This window comes from Gasterosteus aculeatus, chromosome 14, assembly GCF_964276395.1.
Source record: "Gasterosteus aculeatus chromosome 14, fGasAcu3.hap1.1, whole genome shotgun sequence".
NCBI lineage: Eukaryota > Metazoa > Chordata > Actinopteri > Perciformes > Gasterosteidae > Gasterosteus > Gasterosteus aculeatus.
In genome coordinates, this window is record NC_135702.1 from 3,510,898 (window position 1) to 3,527,928 (window position 17,031).

General features: G+C 47.3%; 1 protein-coding gene across 19 annotated transcripts in view; it reads right to left on the reverse strand.

Annotated features, from left to right (window-relative positions):
- Positions 1–17,031, reverse strand: part of dab2ipb (DAB2 interacting protein b) — a 95,810-nt gene that overhangs the window by 14,985 nt on the left and 63,794 nt on the right. For all 19 annotated transcript variants that reach the window (XM_078088955.1, XM_078088956.1, XM_078088960.1 and 16 more), the window contains 3 exons: positions 10,532–10,685; positions 9,411–9,509; positions 7,032–7,586 (listed from right to left, as the gene is read on the reverse strand). In XM_078088955.1, the coding sequence (XP_077945081.1) occupies positions 7,032–7,586; positions 9,411–9,509; positions 10,532–10,685 (808 nt within the window). The remainder of the gene's footprint in view (positions 1–7,031; positions 7,587–9,410; positions 9,510–10,531; positions 10,686–17,031) is intronic.

A 17,031-nucleotide genomic window follows, 5' to 3' on the forward strand; every position in this document is an offset into this window, starting at 1 on the left:
ATGACACAGTCTCTGCATTTAGTGCGATACAATGAATCATAATTAAAATCACATTTTAGGACTAATAGCGCAATTTTAAATGGGTTTGCGCTTGAGAAACTTGGAGCGGAAAGAAACAACATGTTTACCATTGAAGAGAGGAAAATAGGGGCAGGGCTCATATTTTTGTCTGAGAGCAGCAAACATGGTCTTTACTTCCACTCAATGCAAAGATTGATTTTGACACCTTTGCTGAGCGACTGATGACGCGATAAATGTCGCTCTTCGTTTCCCACTTTGAAGATGAGGATGTACCTCATGACCAGACAGCTGCAAGTTTCCACCCAAGTTGTTTATAATTGTATAAGTTTCCTCCATGAGGGATTCTATAGTATTCATCAAGTGATGTAAAAACAAAAACCTGTGGGTACAGGCATTAAAGCTCCAAAAATTCAATGTCTAAAAGGGGAACGGAGCCATCTGGGGAAGGATCATCCTCTGCTTTAGATGCCTCCAACAAATTTCTGTGTGTAGTCGCGTGTAAGTCCCCCGGCAGCTTGTTAAACCAGGGGAACCAGCGCGGCGGCGAGGGAGAAGAGGAGGCAAGTGACAGATGTACAGAGGGAGACAGCGAAGGAGAGGAAGAGGAGACAGAGCGGCGGCCTTTAAAGAACAGAGGAGGAGGAGGAGGAGGAGGAAGCACAGCGGCGGAGCCTCGGAGACGGATTCTGTAGCCGCAGAAAGAAGCTGCTATCCGGCTAATCAGAGGAACACCACAGGGAGCCAATCATCCACTGATGTGCGGCGAGCGGCGCCTTTTCGGTTTTTAAGGACATTTCGCTCATTGCGCTCCACACACACACACTGACTCAATCTCAACTTGTGGAGATCAATAAATATTTAAATTAGTCAAAGATTGAGGTATTACAGGTATTACAGGCGTGTGTGTGTGGGGAGTTTGCGTTTGAATGTTGTCATGGTTTTCTGTAACAAAATATCACCATCGCGTCTAAAAGCCATCAATAGAAACGAATGTTTTTCTTCTCCTTGTAAACGGAGTAATAGTGTCTTAGAAGCTGGTATCGGAGTCCGAGAAGAGCAGAGACGGACAAAAGGCTCACGTGACATCTCGGTTAAAGTCGTCCAGGAGCCCCGTGGGAGAGTACGCTTTGGACATTAGGCTAAATACCTCGCGTCCTCATCAACACAGCGTCCCCAGCGCGAAGCACAGCGGTGGCGGCGTCCTGCTGTGGGGCAACTTCTCTGCAACGAGACCTCAGAATGTAGAGGCCGAAATTCATTCAAGAACGAAGAAAAGAAGAAAGAAAGAATGTAGTCTGCAAGAAGCCTGCGACTTGGGCGGCTGCAGTGGCTTGGAAGACAACATCTGTCCATCTGTATCATTCTCTACACTTACATCTAAAATACTTTCCATGCACATTTAATCAGTTTGTAGAGAACATTTTCATGTTTACGCGGCAGGGTCTTTTTTTATTGTTGATCAGCATCAGAACAAGTCACACAAAAGTACCCTGATTCAATGTCGTAATGCACTGAAATGTGCGCGTACACTCTGGTTACTAATGATGATTCTTGGTCCAAGAAGCTCATTACTGTCGAGGACATTCCAATTTAGGTAACACTTTATAGGAGGAAAATGTCATCCCAATTATGATCTTTCCTCTAAGCTAACTGCCGCTCTTTGGCTCGCTCCCTCCTCCCCGCTCTCCCCCGAGTCGAGGTTAATCCAGGCGTGATTAGAGAGGACGGTTATATGAAATAGAGGAGGAGAGAGAATGAAACTGTAAAATTAAACTCAGACATAATTATTCCTACAAGTAGACTGAAATTAGATCCAGATTAGATTAGATCCACCGCTGTTAATGTCTTACAGCTTGTTGAACCCAACAATGCAGACGTGAAGGATACAGTTCAGCCCATAGTGGATTTCAGTTTGACAGGTTTCTTTGTAAGGATAGAACACAAAAAACAGGAATATAATAAAAGTGCAGGCACCATAACGATGGATTTGCACACCTTTTCCACTCTGAATGAAGTCAAAAATGCATTTATTGTGGTGGGAATTGGTTTCCTGATTCCTGTTTTATTAGTGCTAGCCAGAAGATAGCAGGAACAACGTAGTGGTTTCACAGGTATTTGGTCATGGAGCGAGCACTGACCAATGATCATCAGTTCGTGGGGTTCATGCTCTGCGGACCAGGAATTTGTGCAGCCTCTAATATTTCATGCAAATTTGTCGAATAGTTGTCGAGGTCTTTCTATCAGGAGTAAAGCTTGTTATTCAGAGCGCTATTGCTGAGCGTTATAAATGCTTTGTTGTAATAGTTTATAACACGGAGAACCAGCTGTGTTGTAGCCAATCAAAGCCCTAAAAAGCGCCTGGTGCTTCTGTCTTTTCCCTCCCGTCGTCCCTCAGCCTTCTCTGATGATGCCCTCAATCCTGCAGCCCCCCCCCTCCCCCAAGCTTCCCTTCCCTCTGCTTCAGTGCTAATAAGGAGAAGTAGAACGCTCTCTATATCCCTGCCACATCTCATCAGCCGAACCGAGCCTGAAAAAAAATGAAAAAAGGATCCCGCAGGGTGATATGGAGATGGGGTCGGACTGACGGGTGGACGGTGCAGCCCGGCTGATCCCATCTCATAACAAGGGAGAGGGACCTGAGTCCCTGTTCGAAAACCGCGAGGAATTCTCCCTGGACGACGTTACTCGCCAGTAAAAACTGATAACGTCTTGTCCAATGCGCTGATGTGCACACAACAATCCAGGCACAGCTCGCAGTGTGTGTGCGCTTACGTCTCTTTTGGGGAATATTGCACTGCAGCGTTTGCAGGCAGCGAGCTTTGAAGCTGAAATGTAGATTCACAGACGCGCACTGAAGAGACAAGACAATCTGCGGGATCGCACGGAGAAACAAACTGATCACAGAACAGGACGCAGAGGTATTTCTAACGGCGTGCTTTGTAATTACTGCAGCGAGCCGCAGAAAGAACATTGAGTCCTGGAGGAAAGTGTAATATGTGTTTCTATGGTGAAATAAACCGTAGCAGTACAAGAGTGAAAACAGGCCTTAAAAGGAAAATACTGCAGCAGGAACAAGCGGCAGGTCAAGTTACATCGTCTTCTCAATTCAGCTTCTTTAAAAGTGTCTGAAGAGTCTCAGATATCACAAAGCCATGACCTCACCCAGCCGTGTTCTGCCGGTGTATCACGTGAATGCTAATCGATGCTTTGTATTACGTTGAATGTAAAAAACAAAGGTTATTTGACGGCTAAACGAGGATGAGCTCTGGCGATGGAAAGTATTGAAATGTATTCGCTGCATTGCTTACTTCTCTGCGGGTGTCCTGCTGTTTAACGAGTACAATAAAGAAATAAAAGCTTTTTTGTGAGAATATCTAATTCCTATGATGTCCGACTAAGCATAACAGATCTTCGTTTGTTTTTCATTTGTTTTAATCTTGTGAATGAATAAACAAACCTCATTAATGGAAAAGTCACGCATTGTGGAACTAATGGGATTCATTAGAAAAACAATACAGGAGTAACCTGCTGATGCGTCGTGTATACAGACCACTGAAAACGACAACCATTTGAGTCTGACACAGATTGCAAGAAAATAATTGAATGCAAGGAAAACATTTGGGGCAAGGACTGAGGAAAGACTCATGTGGGGACATGACTTGATGCTCAGGTGTAACATTGTGTTGACCCTCTTAGTTTTTGGTGTGAGCACGCTGACAAAGTACAGCTCCGCTTGATGGGAACGTCCTTGTTTTTGCGAGAGGCAGATTTCTTCCCAAAGCTTTATCTGCGATGGACGTACATTAAAAGTGAGCAGGTACAAAACAGCTGTAGCAAAGTTGAACATTATCCTGGGCCGATGCTGACATGTTGAACTCTGGTTGAACCACTCATGAAAGTTAAAGAGTCGGTGAGAATGAAAGTGAGAGAAAAGACCAGGGACTGAGGGAGACAGTCAACACAGACGCCAAGGAGCTTCCAAATGTTTCTCTCTGTCCGGCGCCACCGATGCTGCTAAAACGCTTTCCCCCTCTTTGCCTCCTTGTCGTTGCCTTCAGCCTCCTCCGTTTCACCTCTCCTCCCCCGCTCCATTCTGTCAGCGGGTGATCAATAAAAACATCCCGCTGCCAGTACAAAACACTCTAAAAGATACGACGCATTGGTAGTGCAAATTGCAAAGGAGACTTTGAGGAGAGCAAGTGCATTGATGGGCTTTGTGTTTGTTACATGTGATGAGAGCCGACGCAGCAGATATGGCTTCATGACTAGCCGACATCTGTTCTCAACGAGCCCTCTTCATCTCACTGCAACACACTTCACAGACTGTTAGTCTGTCTCCTCAATCATCCATGTCAGTCCATCACAAGAGGCGAGAGGGCTAACCTCTTATGAGGGAAATTGTCATATTACAGCCACAGCCAGTCGTCTCAAACGGTGCCAAAAATACAAGAAAAAAGAAAAATGGCAGCGTGTGTTGGAGGCGACTACATAAAAATATTTAAAAACAATGAGTGTGGAGTCCAGCCAGTCGTCATCAGGATAAATCAGTTAGCGCGGCTGAGGGGCGCGGAGAGAAAATTAGAACATAATCTTCCCGTGGGGGTGAGGCGTCGAGAAGACTGGATCGATAAGGCAGAGGATTCGTGCCAGGGCCGGATGTCTTTGGATGGGGGAGAGGTGAATTTCTCCGGGCAGTTTGCTGTTGTTACCCTGGAGCTTGTGACAGGGACACAACAGCGGGAGGAGACAAACAAGTGTCGGGACCTGCCTGCAAATCCGCCAATGTGTTACCCCTTCAAAATAAAATGAAATCAAGTTTACAGAGGAAGTAGACTAGTAGAGTATTTGTTTCTGTTTCCACCCACAGCCATGCTGTGTACACTTCTGACCTTTTCCTCATGCCACACAGAGCCAAATATATCTCACTAAGGCTGCAGGCCTGTTTGCTCGCGCACAAAGTGGAACAAGTGACCTGTAACCACCTGCTAATATCTTTGTGATATACAGCGTAGGTGCGTGCGTATTGACGTTAGCATCCGCGCACGGCACGCTCACCAACGCATGCAGACATCAATGCAGCGTCCGTTATGACATCTCTCCTGAGAGCTTCGGCCTCAAGACGCAATGAGGCACGAAAGAGCGATGGAGCAAGACAAAGACGGAGAGTCGCGGGAGAACAAGCGGGAAGGAGCGAGTGTGCAACGGAGCACAATATTAAGGGTGTAATTATCCGGTGACGGCTGAAGAAATGACACAGGAAGAAATCAAAGTGTCGAAGGTGTTGCATACTAATGCCTGTTGCAACCCCTCCATCTACGTCTCTCAACAATAGCCGCCTGCAATTAAGAGACATTTTCCCACCTCTGCACAGCCGATTAGACTTGAAAACACTGAGTCACGGGTTGAACTTGAGACAAAAACGGAAACAATGAGGGATAAAAAACTAAAGGCTCTATGAAACATTTGCAGGGAAAAACAATAAAGAGTATTTTCTTTGCTGAAGTGAATGTGATTTGCTCAATTCCTAAAACACAACCCACTAACGTCGGTAATGAAAATACAGGGCACTTAACCCCTGTATTGTAAAGGAGTGACTCATGCAACATGTAGGAAGGAAAAACATTGTGTATTGCCTAATGTCAGACCACTTCATCGTGTCTTAGAACGATGAAAGTCTTTTCAGGGGGGAAGCGGTTGCCGCTAACAGCACTGCGGCTTGACACTTTGAAAGCAGCTTTCATTAATTCTTCCCGTTTACGTCAGTTCGAAAGCTTCCGTCTGCCTCTTCCTCAAAAGAAGACAGCGGATTTCTGCATTCACAGCCCCGTGAAGAGAAAATTTAAAGGATTCTTCTTCTCCCCCCCCCTTTGCCTTTTGTGAAGACAGACTCACCCCAGCAGCGTGGTACATCTATTGATGAGCAACCTTGAAACAGCGACTCCGGCGCCGTTTCACATGCAGCTCCTCCGCCAGCCCAAAGGAAGGAACCGCAGGTCAGCGGGGAGCAAAACTTTTAGTGGGGATTAATTAATTGGGGATGATTAAGGAGGTGGCCGTCTCTCCGAGGACCAGCAGAGGCCCTCTCCCCCCTCGGCCCCCGCCGCATCAATCAACCGGCCGACTGGAGGGACAGCGCGGGCGGACGTCCCTCCTTAAGCACGTTCATCACTCCGCCGAGATAAAGGCAAAGAAAGTTTTGAGGCTCTGCTGATGAGATACTGGCGAGAAAATGAACACTGGCGAGGCGGTGAAGACGGGGACAAAAAGAAAAGAACGTTTTTTGGGAACGGATTTAGATCAATCAGTATTATTGAAGTTCTATCATTACTGATGAATGGATGAATAGTTTTCTTATTTGATCAGTTCAACGTTTTGTGCAAGAAAAGAAGGAAAAAAATAAACCAGAGATTTTCATCAGCAGCCAATGAGACGGCTGTCTGGCAATCCGATGTTCCCGTGAGGTCAAAATGCCAACATTTGTCTCACTGCACAAAAAAAAAAAAAGACAAACCCTGTGCTGTCAGAGTAAAAGTGTAATACAGTCATCCCAGATTGATGGGAGATTATCTGAGTGCAGCAGCCTGCTGTCACGGGGGACTCAGCTCCTGCTGCGGCAGACTAATCTCCCCGCGCTCGCTGGATGTGCACTGTGCTTCTGTCCTGCATCGGTATGCCGTGAAGCACTGCAGGGGATTCATGGAGGGGATTAGCTCGAGTTAAAAATGTAATAGGGGCTGTTGCAGCAAGAGGAAATCACCCCGATGTCTGGTCTCTGTCTGCTCAGTGACAAAGGGGGGAGGGAGGGGGGGGGTCAATAGTTCACAGGAACGAGCGAGCAGCGGAGGAATAGTTAACCTCTGCACGCCACGTGACGTCTCGTCTGCACCTCCTGACAACGGTCTGATGTTCTCGGGTTTTGTTATTCATAACGTCCCCGCGGGGACAAATGTGGTCGGGAAACGGAAATAAATCCCCTCCCCCCCTACCCCCCCACCGCTGGTTGCACTAACCTTGGCCTTGCCGGTGCTCTGCAGAATGTGGACCAGGGCGCACGCCATCTCCTCCTTGTTCTTGACGCTGATCCCCGGCTCGAGCACCGAGCAGAGCAGCATGTAGTTGTTGGTGGTGTACTCTGCGAACTCCTTGTACATCTCCATGGGCAGGATGTTCATGCTCTGGTAGCGCGCCTTGATCCTGATCATGGGCCCGGACGTCTTGCCCTTTGGCGGGTTGGGCGTGCTGACGGCGTACCACTTCTCCATGAACTGTCGCCCGGTGACCGCGGCGACGGGGATATTGACAAGTCCGATGTAGTTGTTTTTATCTTTCTTTTTCTTCTTGTCCGAGTCTTTGTAGAGGTGGGCGGTGATGCTCTTGACGGCGGGCAGGTTGTTGAACTCAAAGTGCTCCCCCCAGAAGACGTTGTCCGCCTTGAGCTTGCAGGTGGTGCGGGCGTAGAGCGAGTCGTCCAGGCACAGCTCGCAGAAGTATTTCTTTTTGGCCGGCAGGTCCTTGGCTTCGATGATCCAGAGCTTCAGCAGGTTCTCCACCCTGCGACTGTTGTCCTGGAGAGAGGGAGAGGACGTGGTCTTTTAGACGGATGCTTTGGAAAATGAAAATGAAAACGGAGGAGACGCAAACCCGGGTTTTTACGTTACGCCCTCTTAAATGAAGTCAACAATTCAGAGACTTTCATGGTAGCAATTTAAAAGCTTTTCCCTCCTGCACTTGCAGTCTTTAAATGAGCTAGGAGGCACCACGCCTACATTATTCTCACAAAGTGCTCTTATGACATCAATTGAAATATTTTTGGCCCATTATTCAGATTGCGTTGACAACCTCTTCACCTCTGAAGACGACGAGAAAAGAGGAGCAAATCTTTACGGGGCGTTATTAGAGACAAACACCAGCGCGTCTCGTAATCACAAGGAAGCTGTTGAAGACGGCTCAGCAGTGTCTGGAGGCTTTTCATATGTCTTTATATATTCCTGTGAATCTACATGCATCACACTGTCTGTACCTCACGAGGGGTTTCTGAGCCCTGGAATATGACTCTATCCGTAATGGTGTGCGGTTCACTCAATAGTTGCATGAAGTGGGAGCAAAATGTCAAGGCAATATAAGCTGCATTAATAACACTTCAGCAGTGTCATCAATTTTCCAAATGTTTTCCTGTTGATTTAAAAATGACTCCCTTCTCTAAATCGAGGGGCTCAATTCCTTCGATCAGAAATGAAACTTTATGATGCGATACCAACCTTAGAGGATGACACTTCTGTAAATGATTACATATAATTATTACTTGCACATGAGTTGAGCATTTAGATCACCTCATTTAATTGACATTGATTACATATCTGGCGAGCTGGTTTTGGAAATTGCTGAGTATAATTTAATTTACTTTGCTATTTAATATTTCTAACATATGATCTTCTTCTTCCTCCTCCCAAGCACCAGCGATAAGAGCAGAGAGTTCAGGGCAAGGACACGGTAACAAATGCCGTACCGTGAACCAAAAAGTCCAACAGGATGAGTCCTGTGTGCCGGTCTGGATCCTCTATTGACCAACATGTACTCAGTCATCGAAGATCAGAACAGAAATAAAAGGGAGCAAAATAAGCGTTGGGTAAATAAAATCAACAGTTTGTCAGATGTTTATTTATCCTGAAGTCTGCCAGATAAATGGTGTTGGTATAAACAAGCGTTAGCACACTTAGCTTACATTGATGTGTTACCTTAATCGTGGTCTTATCTGTTCTGTTCAGTGAGGCGTAAACGCAGCAGTTAAAGCAAAAAATCAGGATTTAAGAATCTGACTCCAGTTTTTATGTTTGCGAAAAAAACACATTGCACCGTATCTAATCTTTCTAAATGAGGGAATAATTAAAATCGCAGAGCACAGAGACGAAACCAGACACACACACACGCACACACACACACACACACACACACACACACGTGGTCCCAGCCAAAGGAAGCTGAGGGGAACGTGCACTCAAACGGGAATTTTTCTTCAAATTTCTAATTAGTGACTCATTTCCTAAATACTGACAGACGAAGGAGCGACGAATTCGCCTCGAGATGGCGACTATTGTCTCAGCTTGATTTGTCTGCCACTTTCCCCCGTGCCCCGTCTGGGAGGTGGCATTGATGTGCGAGGGGAAAGCACTCTGGGGCTGTAACCTCTGCGTCCTCCGACCCTCCAGGTGCCCCGGGGCGGGCCGGGCGCCGCCGGGCGTCGGGTTGCATCGCGGTTCTAATTGCGACACGATGTCAACACCGTGTAGCTCGACGCCTCTCTGATAATCCACGTTGCATTCGGGCGTTTTCGACTTGGGACACTCGTGCACACAAGTCATTAGCGGCGATCCCCCCTACTGCATGTTTACCTTGTTGGGCTGCACCGCCCTGCGCAGATTCTCCATCCATTTGTCTCTCTCGGCTGACGAACGGCACGAAAAACATTTGCTTCCTGTGGAGGTGGTGACCTGTCGCCGCCGCACACAGAACGAGAGAGAGAGAGAGAGAGAGAGAAGGGAACCGAAAGCGTTAAACATCAAACACTGTGCATTAACAATAACGGGGAATAAGTGGAACACAATGCTTTGCTATACTTAGTTCCTGAATAGCATTTTGAGTCTGACGGCAAAGCAAACAATACAAAACAGCGATACGAGGAGGATGAGGGCGACTCGGCTGTGTTGAAGAACGACTGAATGGTTGCGGCGGAGAGAGAGAGAGAGAGAGATAACTCTCCGTCGAACGGGATGATGACGGGATAGTTTAACAATATGGAACAAAGAAAGAGAATGATGTAATCGGCCCGATTATATCAGTTTTTCTGATCTCTACGGTAAACGGCGCCGGATTGAGCGGCCACTTTCTGTCACGCCGAGGCTCCCTGGTTACAGCTGCGTGCAGGCAAACGTGTGTTTGGGCACACGTGAAATCTACAGTGATTAAGAGGCAGTTTATTGGTTGGCCGAGGATCATTTCTTACCAAGCCAGCGACTAAAAACAAACGCAGCGTTTATCTGTAGCTGATCAAGAACAGGACTTTTAATTAAAGATGTAAAGTGAGAGGAGCAGCTGGAGATTAGATCATTTTCACATTTCTGTTTCATTTCTCCTTTTATTATCGTAATGGTAGTTTTGCACCATTTTGTGAACGATCGAAAACATAATAATGATCCAAAAACCGCTCTGAATAATAATTGGTAGCTGCTGGAGAAAAAGCCCATCAGGGGTGTGAATCAGATTTGTTGTTGTAACCGGGAATACAAATCAGTATTACAGCTTAAGTCTTTATTCACTTAAGAGATTTCTCCCTGAAAACAACTTCCTGCTGCATCTAGAAATGAGGTCGACGAAAGCGAATGTGAACAGAAACCGTAAAATCAAAATCACAAGCTTAAAGTCGCTGAAACGCTCTGCAGAGATAGTTTGGTGGATGGGGAATGTTCCGTGGCGTTGGTGCGTTTGTGTTCTGTATCTGCGCGTGTTTCCTCACCTCAAAGCAGTAGTCCTGCCCGAGGATGCTGCTGTGAACCGGCTTGATGACAACCTCGTCCTCCATGCTTAGGTCCAGGGCTTCCACAGCACTACTGGGGCTGAGCAACGACTCATGGGAGCGAGACTCCTTCAGCCTTGGCATCAGATGAGATCTAAGAGAGAGAGAGAGAGAGAGAGAGATTTGAGCCCGAGTGGAGACAGTGAGGGAGCTTCTCTGTTTCAACGCAAAACGTCCCCGAAAGAATGGAAACATGCAACGAACCACCGGGCTGTAAACAGGAGGCGATTCCAAGCATTGATTATCATTAACGGTGGCGTTTGGGACGTCTGTCTGTATGTGTAGATCGGCCCCTTACTGTATTGGATCCATAACATTAAGCTCTACAAGCATTCAAGAATAGCCAGTTTTATTCTTAAACTTGTTCTTACTCTTACTTGTTATTAAGTGAAATAATTAGAAACACTTAGAATCTGCTTATGGTGCTTTATAAAATAAAGCATTTTATAATGACTTACAAGGCCCAGTATTATAATACTTAATAGTTTTTTTAATGACCACATTTGTTACACTACACTATTCATATACAGCACGTGATATAAACGTACTCTCGGCCGTCATCTTTGACATTTTCATGTTTCATGATTATTTCGGATTATGTCGGATGATACCTTGTGATGAAATGCTGAGTAATGTATTACAATCACTGTAAAGCATAAGGAATATTTCTGTGCTAAATATGCTAGCGAGGGCCCATAAACAAGCCCCCGACACGAGGAAGACAGCGGGTCAATGGCTGGTGTAATGAGTGCGAACATTCTGTTAGTAGTCCCCTCCGCGGACGGCTTGGACACTAATCCCGTGCATGCGAGCGGAGCCGCGTGTGCACTGTACATCTCTTGTGCCGCAGCCATTTGTACAGTCAGCCGGCTTTGTTGTCAAATCCGCTGTCCAATGTGAAGTGGATAACGATCTGGACTCTCTCTCCCTTTTTTTAAATCCCCATCACTCACAACACGCATTTTGGAAGAGAGGGTGGAAATACATGCGCGAACGCCCCAAGGGAACGCTTTGCTGTCGAATTATCTGGTTTCAGGAGCTGCGAGCCCTTTTTTTCTCAAAGCGCAGCTGCAGAGGAAGTGTGTTTTGCACCTAGCCCTGCTTTGTGATTGGTCGGCTGGGTACCGGGCAGAAAACAAGCGAGAGAGTCGCGCGAGCGGAGGGGGAAACAGAGGCTCTCTAGCGGGATGTGCTGTTAGAGACGGTCCACGGGCCTTAAACCAGCGAACTTCTATGGGAAGATAAACCTGGCCACGGTCCACACGCTGAGCATTTTTAATGAACCGGTAGAATACACATATTCCTTTTATCTAAATTATTCTCGCTGGGAAAATAGGCCGAGGCGACGTCCGCCGGAGCGACGCTCTACGTGTTCTCAAGAGAACTTCTGAAAAAGAATACACTTTATTCTGCTATGATGGTTTTCCCTTTTCTCTCAGCATATCATATTAGCACATTAGTGTCAGTGGAACTGGTGGGAGAAGGAATTGATGAACGATAACGCCGCCTGTCATCTGTACGCCGCTGTATTCGTTTGCACTGTAACGCCTAATTTAGAGCGCCTCGTAGGCCGCTTTGTAGTGTTGAGAATGAGAAACTGTCTCTGAAATCTGCTCATGACTTCAACTGGAGTCGGTCTCTGCAAATATCAGCGGGTATTAAAAGCCTCCTGGTTGCTGGTAACCTTCCCCCAACGACGTCCATTCCCGGCGAACGCCCTTCTACGTCCTTGATAATCCTCCATCACTGCCTCCATTTTTATCCCGTCCGTCTCTCATTCAGTGTTTACCTGATGCGTGTGTGTGTGTGTGTGTGTTCGGGGGGGGCGAGGATCCTTTCCCACCCGCTCTGTTCTTATTTCAGCGCTCAATCTATCTCTTCCTTTTTTTTCTGGATGTCATTGAGGACCATCTAAATATTTCAGACACTATATCCAGGAGATATTTAAGGCTCTAATGGTCCAGAAACTTCCAGAGACACAGACACAACTATACAAGCCCTGCAGTAAGATACATAATTGAAAAGGTCGAGCCATAACGAACAGGATTTGTAAGACCGTATCAGAACTACGGCAGATCAGCAGTGTTCATACTGCATCTATGGAACCTTATGTTTGGATGCATAGCTGTATTAAATGCTTGTGTGAGGGTATATTCGCCTTATCAGACACTTTTATTTCTATAAAAAGCAACCCAGCGTGAAAGCCCGGAGAGGAAGGTTCCATAAGTAACGATATCATCAGTGTCGTGAAAGTCTCCCGTCTCTTGTCTGATACGCCAACTTTTCCAGCTCAGCCGAGTGTAGAAACAACTCAATAACAGTTTCTGACGGCCCCTGTGCTGCCGCTCATCGGTTTCTTCCCCGTGAGTTTACCTGTTGCGTGTTTTAGATGTTTAGCTCTCAAACACCTTCCCTGGCTGGTGATGTCGGTTCACTGTTCACTATATCAGAATTCATGCCCCTGCATTACTCCAAATCCTATCCGCACTGTGACCCGCCAGGGTTCAATGGAAACTCAGTTTGGACTAATAGCAGTAGGAGGAGTACAGTGGATTAATGGATTCTGAGTCTGCATCCTGCAAAGAGTGGATCTGATAGCCTGTCTGGGATCTGAAACCCGGTGCCCATACGGGCGTCAGAGCACTTAAGACTCCCAGGCTGCACCGGGAGGGACTATGTTTGTACTGATAGGCTGAATTAATGCACTGCAAACTCCAAACCGCGGCGCTTTGGAAGGCAAAACCTGCAGGCGTTCTGCAAGAGCGCATTTCTCTACGCGCTGCAAGAACAGCACGCTGGAACAAAGTGCTGTTAATCTTCACTCAATTAATAATCACGCTTTTGTATTTGGCTCCATGTTACTGTATTAACCAACACAAAATGTATCGCTTCTGACTAAAACAACAATATCTCTCTGCCTCTCTCGCTCGCTAATGTTGTAGCATTAAGCAGCCTAATGTTAAGTCTCCATGCTGATCGTGTTGTCTGTGGTAGAGTGTTTACACAGCATTCTACTTTGCTGTTGGACCAGCATTCACAACAATCAATACGCCTTCCGCTGGCACACTGGCACGGCAATTACTTGTTAATAAAGCTCTCAGCCAAACCAACACATGGGGCATGCGGATCTACAGGCAGACCCGGGCGAGGACGTACGGGCGACACGCAGAGGTGTGGGTAAATATTCAGGCTGTGCTGCCATATCGATTCTCAGAAAACAATATTGATTTTTAATGAAAAGGGGGCCTCAGACTTCACAGTAGTGATGTGGTGCCGGATGTTTCCGGGGCCGTGAAAAGTCCTTCCAGATGAGGATGGAGCTTATTATTGTCATATGACATGACAGAAATGAGGTGGAACTGATACCGCCAGCAGAATCCCAATGAGATGGCGTGATGAGTCCTGTGGCAGTCATTGTGCGCTCAATGTTGCGATACATTCAATATGTTTTCCTCATGTTCACATCCCAGCAGAGTCTCAACATTCATTAACTCCTCCCGGTTTGTTGATGGGGCTCAAATCCCAAAAGCTCGAGCCGGCCCGGCGACACCAACCGCTCGGCAAGCACCTGAACCCAGACATCAAAGCAGAAGAATAAAGACCCAACACGTGCTGCGCGCACACATCACACGGCCGCTTGTCCGAGCGTAATTATGAAACCTGACAAATAAGCCATTGTTCAGAGGCTCACGAGATACAGTGTCCATTATTCGCGCTGAGTCAGTGGGAAGGACCTCAGGCTGCGATGGAACAACGGCGCGTCTGTCACGCTGCAGACCGCTCGGCCACAGGTCCGACCGCTCGTTTGATCCAAGCGGGAATACTGAGCCATAATCGGCTCCGTCTTCCCACGATCACCGAGGGGACTTTCGTTTAGATTCATGTCGCGTTCTGTTCAGAAATGGAGACGGCATTTTGTGGTTCCGGGCGCCCACGTGACAATGGATGCTTTTGTGCATCGGCCCCGCCGTCTGGCGGTTGTCATCTGCACCCGAGTGAAGAGCAGCCTGATGGGTAACTGGAGAGTATAGACAAGCAAACAAACAGCAGGAGGCTGAAAGAGGAGGGATCCTGTCAGACGTCCAGAGTGAGATGTGAATACTGACACGAGGCCCAGGACACCAATCAGGGAGGTCAGACGATAGAGAGTGATGTGGACCGGATACACAACAGCCTTTCACTTCAATCCCAATAACCCCCAAAGGAAAATGGCCACACATCACATTGAGACTCTCTGAATCTAAAATCCTCTTCCTGCTCGTCCAAGCGTGGCCTCTTTGAGTCCTGATTGGCTGCGCCGTGCGGCCGTGAAAGCGGTAACAATGGTAAAACATTAAAAACAAAATTGAAACAGATGGATAACATGGATGTGTGGGCAGTCTACTCCACGCTGGTCCACATCCAGTGCATTAGCGCTTTGCGGCACCTGCGCTGGTTGACATCGCCGGCTCTTCAGGCTCTGGCGGTGCCAGCGGTCTAATGCACACAAGACAAAAGAGGGACACGCTGCCCCAGGCATCGCTGCTGCAAGCGATATATATATATATATATGGTGTGACTGCATTTGTGAGGAGAACCAGTTGGTGCCACACATGTACGAGCATTAGCCAAAAGTATCGGAGGAGAAAGGGAGCCTTTTCTTTACAGAGAGCGGGGAAGCTTTTAAAGGCAAGAATGGGACGCATGCACACACACACACACACACACCCGTTTCCACTTAACGGGAAAGGAGGGCGTTAGCTTCCGCATTCAGTATCTCCTGAATGATCAGCTCCTCCTGGGGGGGAGTTTTAGGAGTCTGAAGAGAGGCCAGAATCACTGAGTCGGGCTGTAACGTGCACACGGACGCACGCACGCACGGCTCGGTTACAGCGGCGGCGCAGAGGGTCGCCCCGCGAGGCCCGGGAGGGTAAATCGCCGTAACGTCTGCGAGGACACTCACTGCAGGAGACCAACGGCGTGCGAGTGACGGGCCGGGTGAACGAGAGCGGAACAGCTGGCTCTGACCGCAACCTCTGGAAAGGGGAGGTCGCGGGAGCAGCTGCAGCGCGCAGCACGCCAAGTACCGTGAATCGTCTGTGAGGACCGTTTTTTTCTTCTTTTCAACATTTGGTAGAGATTTCATAACTTTGTAATTATGTGATAGTACTACTTTTACCAGCCAAGCGCTGAAAGGGTCATTAGAGCACATTGTGTCGCTTCTATACAGTACAACAGACTTTGTTACACTAAGAGGAATGTGTGTTTGTCCACCACTCTACTCACTATCACATAGGAGGGGGATCCGAACGGCCAAAACATCGCGTTGACAGAGAATGTGCAACGAGGTCAAAGGTCGCACTGATGAGTAACTCCTTAAGTACCAACTATGCTCAGAGGGCAAAGGTCAACTGTCATGCTAATGACGAATGGCCTCCTGGGTCCTCCCCAATGCAGCGTTATGGGTACATTGATTTAATCAACGCCCTTAATGGGACCCAACGGGGACTGAATATGTATTATTGAATATTCACACAAGTTGTTCTTGAGTCAAGCGGCCTCGTGGAACGCTTCATCACATGGCTTCATGTCTCACGCCCACACACGTTGACCCGCCAGTGGTACCGGCACTCACCCACACAAAAAGAACTAAAAACAGATTGAATAAACTTTCCAGATTAAGGATTAATAATCGATTGCAGGAAAACGGCGCAGCAGAGCGACATCTCTGCATCCAACCAAACTGTGAGGCAATAAATCAGATGGAAAAGAATCAACTACCTGATTTGAAGGAGACGTGTGCTTGATGCCGGCTGGTTCCTGTTTGTGATAATTATAGTTGCTTTTAACTACCAGCCGGCTCGCTCCCCCTTGCCAACAAATAACCTTGACGGGTCGAGGCTCATTCGTTATTTTTAGAATTTTAAGAAAACAGCGAGACAAAAAAAAACTCTTTCAATTTTTTTGCTTTGTAATTCAAATCACCTGCGACCACCGTTTCTGCTCATTAATTCTGCACTCAAACAGCCCAGTGGAGAGGGGAGCCGGCCGGTGGTACTGGTAACAACATAAGTTATCATCATAAGACAAGGGGACGGGGAAAATGGCGGCCTAATGGAGCCCATGTCTGCCCAATTAACGTTGTCTTCTTCTTCTTGCCAGCGAGCCTGAGTGCGGAGTCCGGCGGGGCAGCGAGGTGTCACAGTCCCTCCACATGAAGATATCACCCGGGCCACAGAAACCAAAACCGCAATTTCCTGAATCAGTGACGCTGTGATACGCGACAAAATGCCGTTACGTATTATACTGTAGATGCTGAAGATGCCCTCCCAAAGCACGCACACCACATGCATATAGATGCATGCTTTGCAATCCGCCTTCAACACCTCCTATTTCTTATTCCTCAATATACACAATATTGTGGTGCTTTAATCACAAAGCTTCACAGCTACATCAACAGA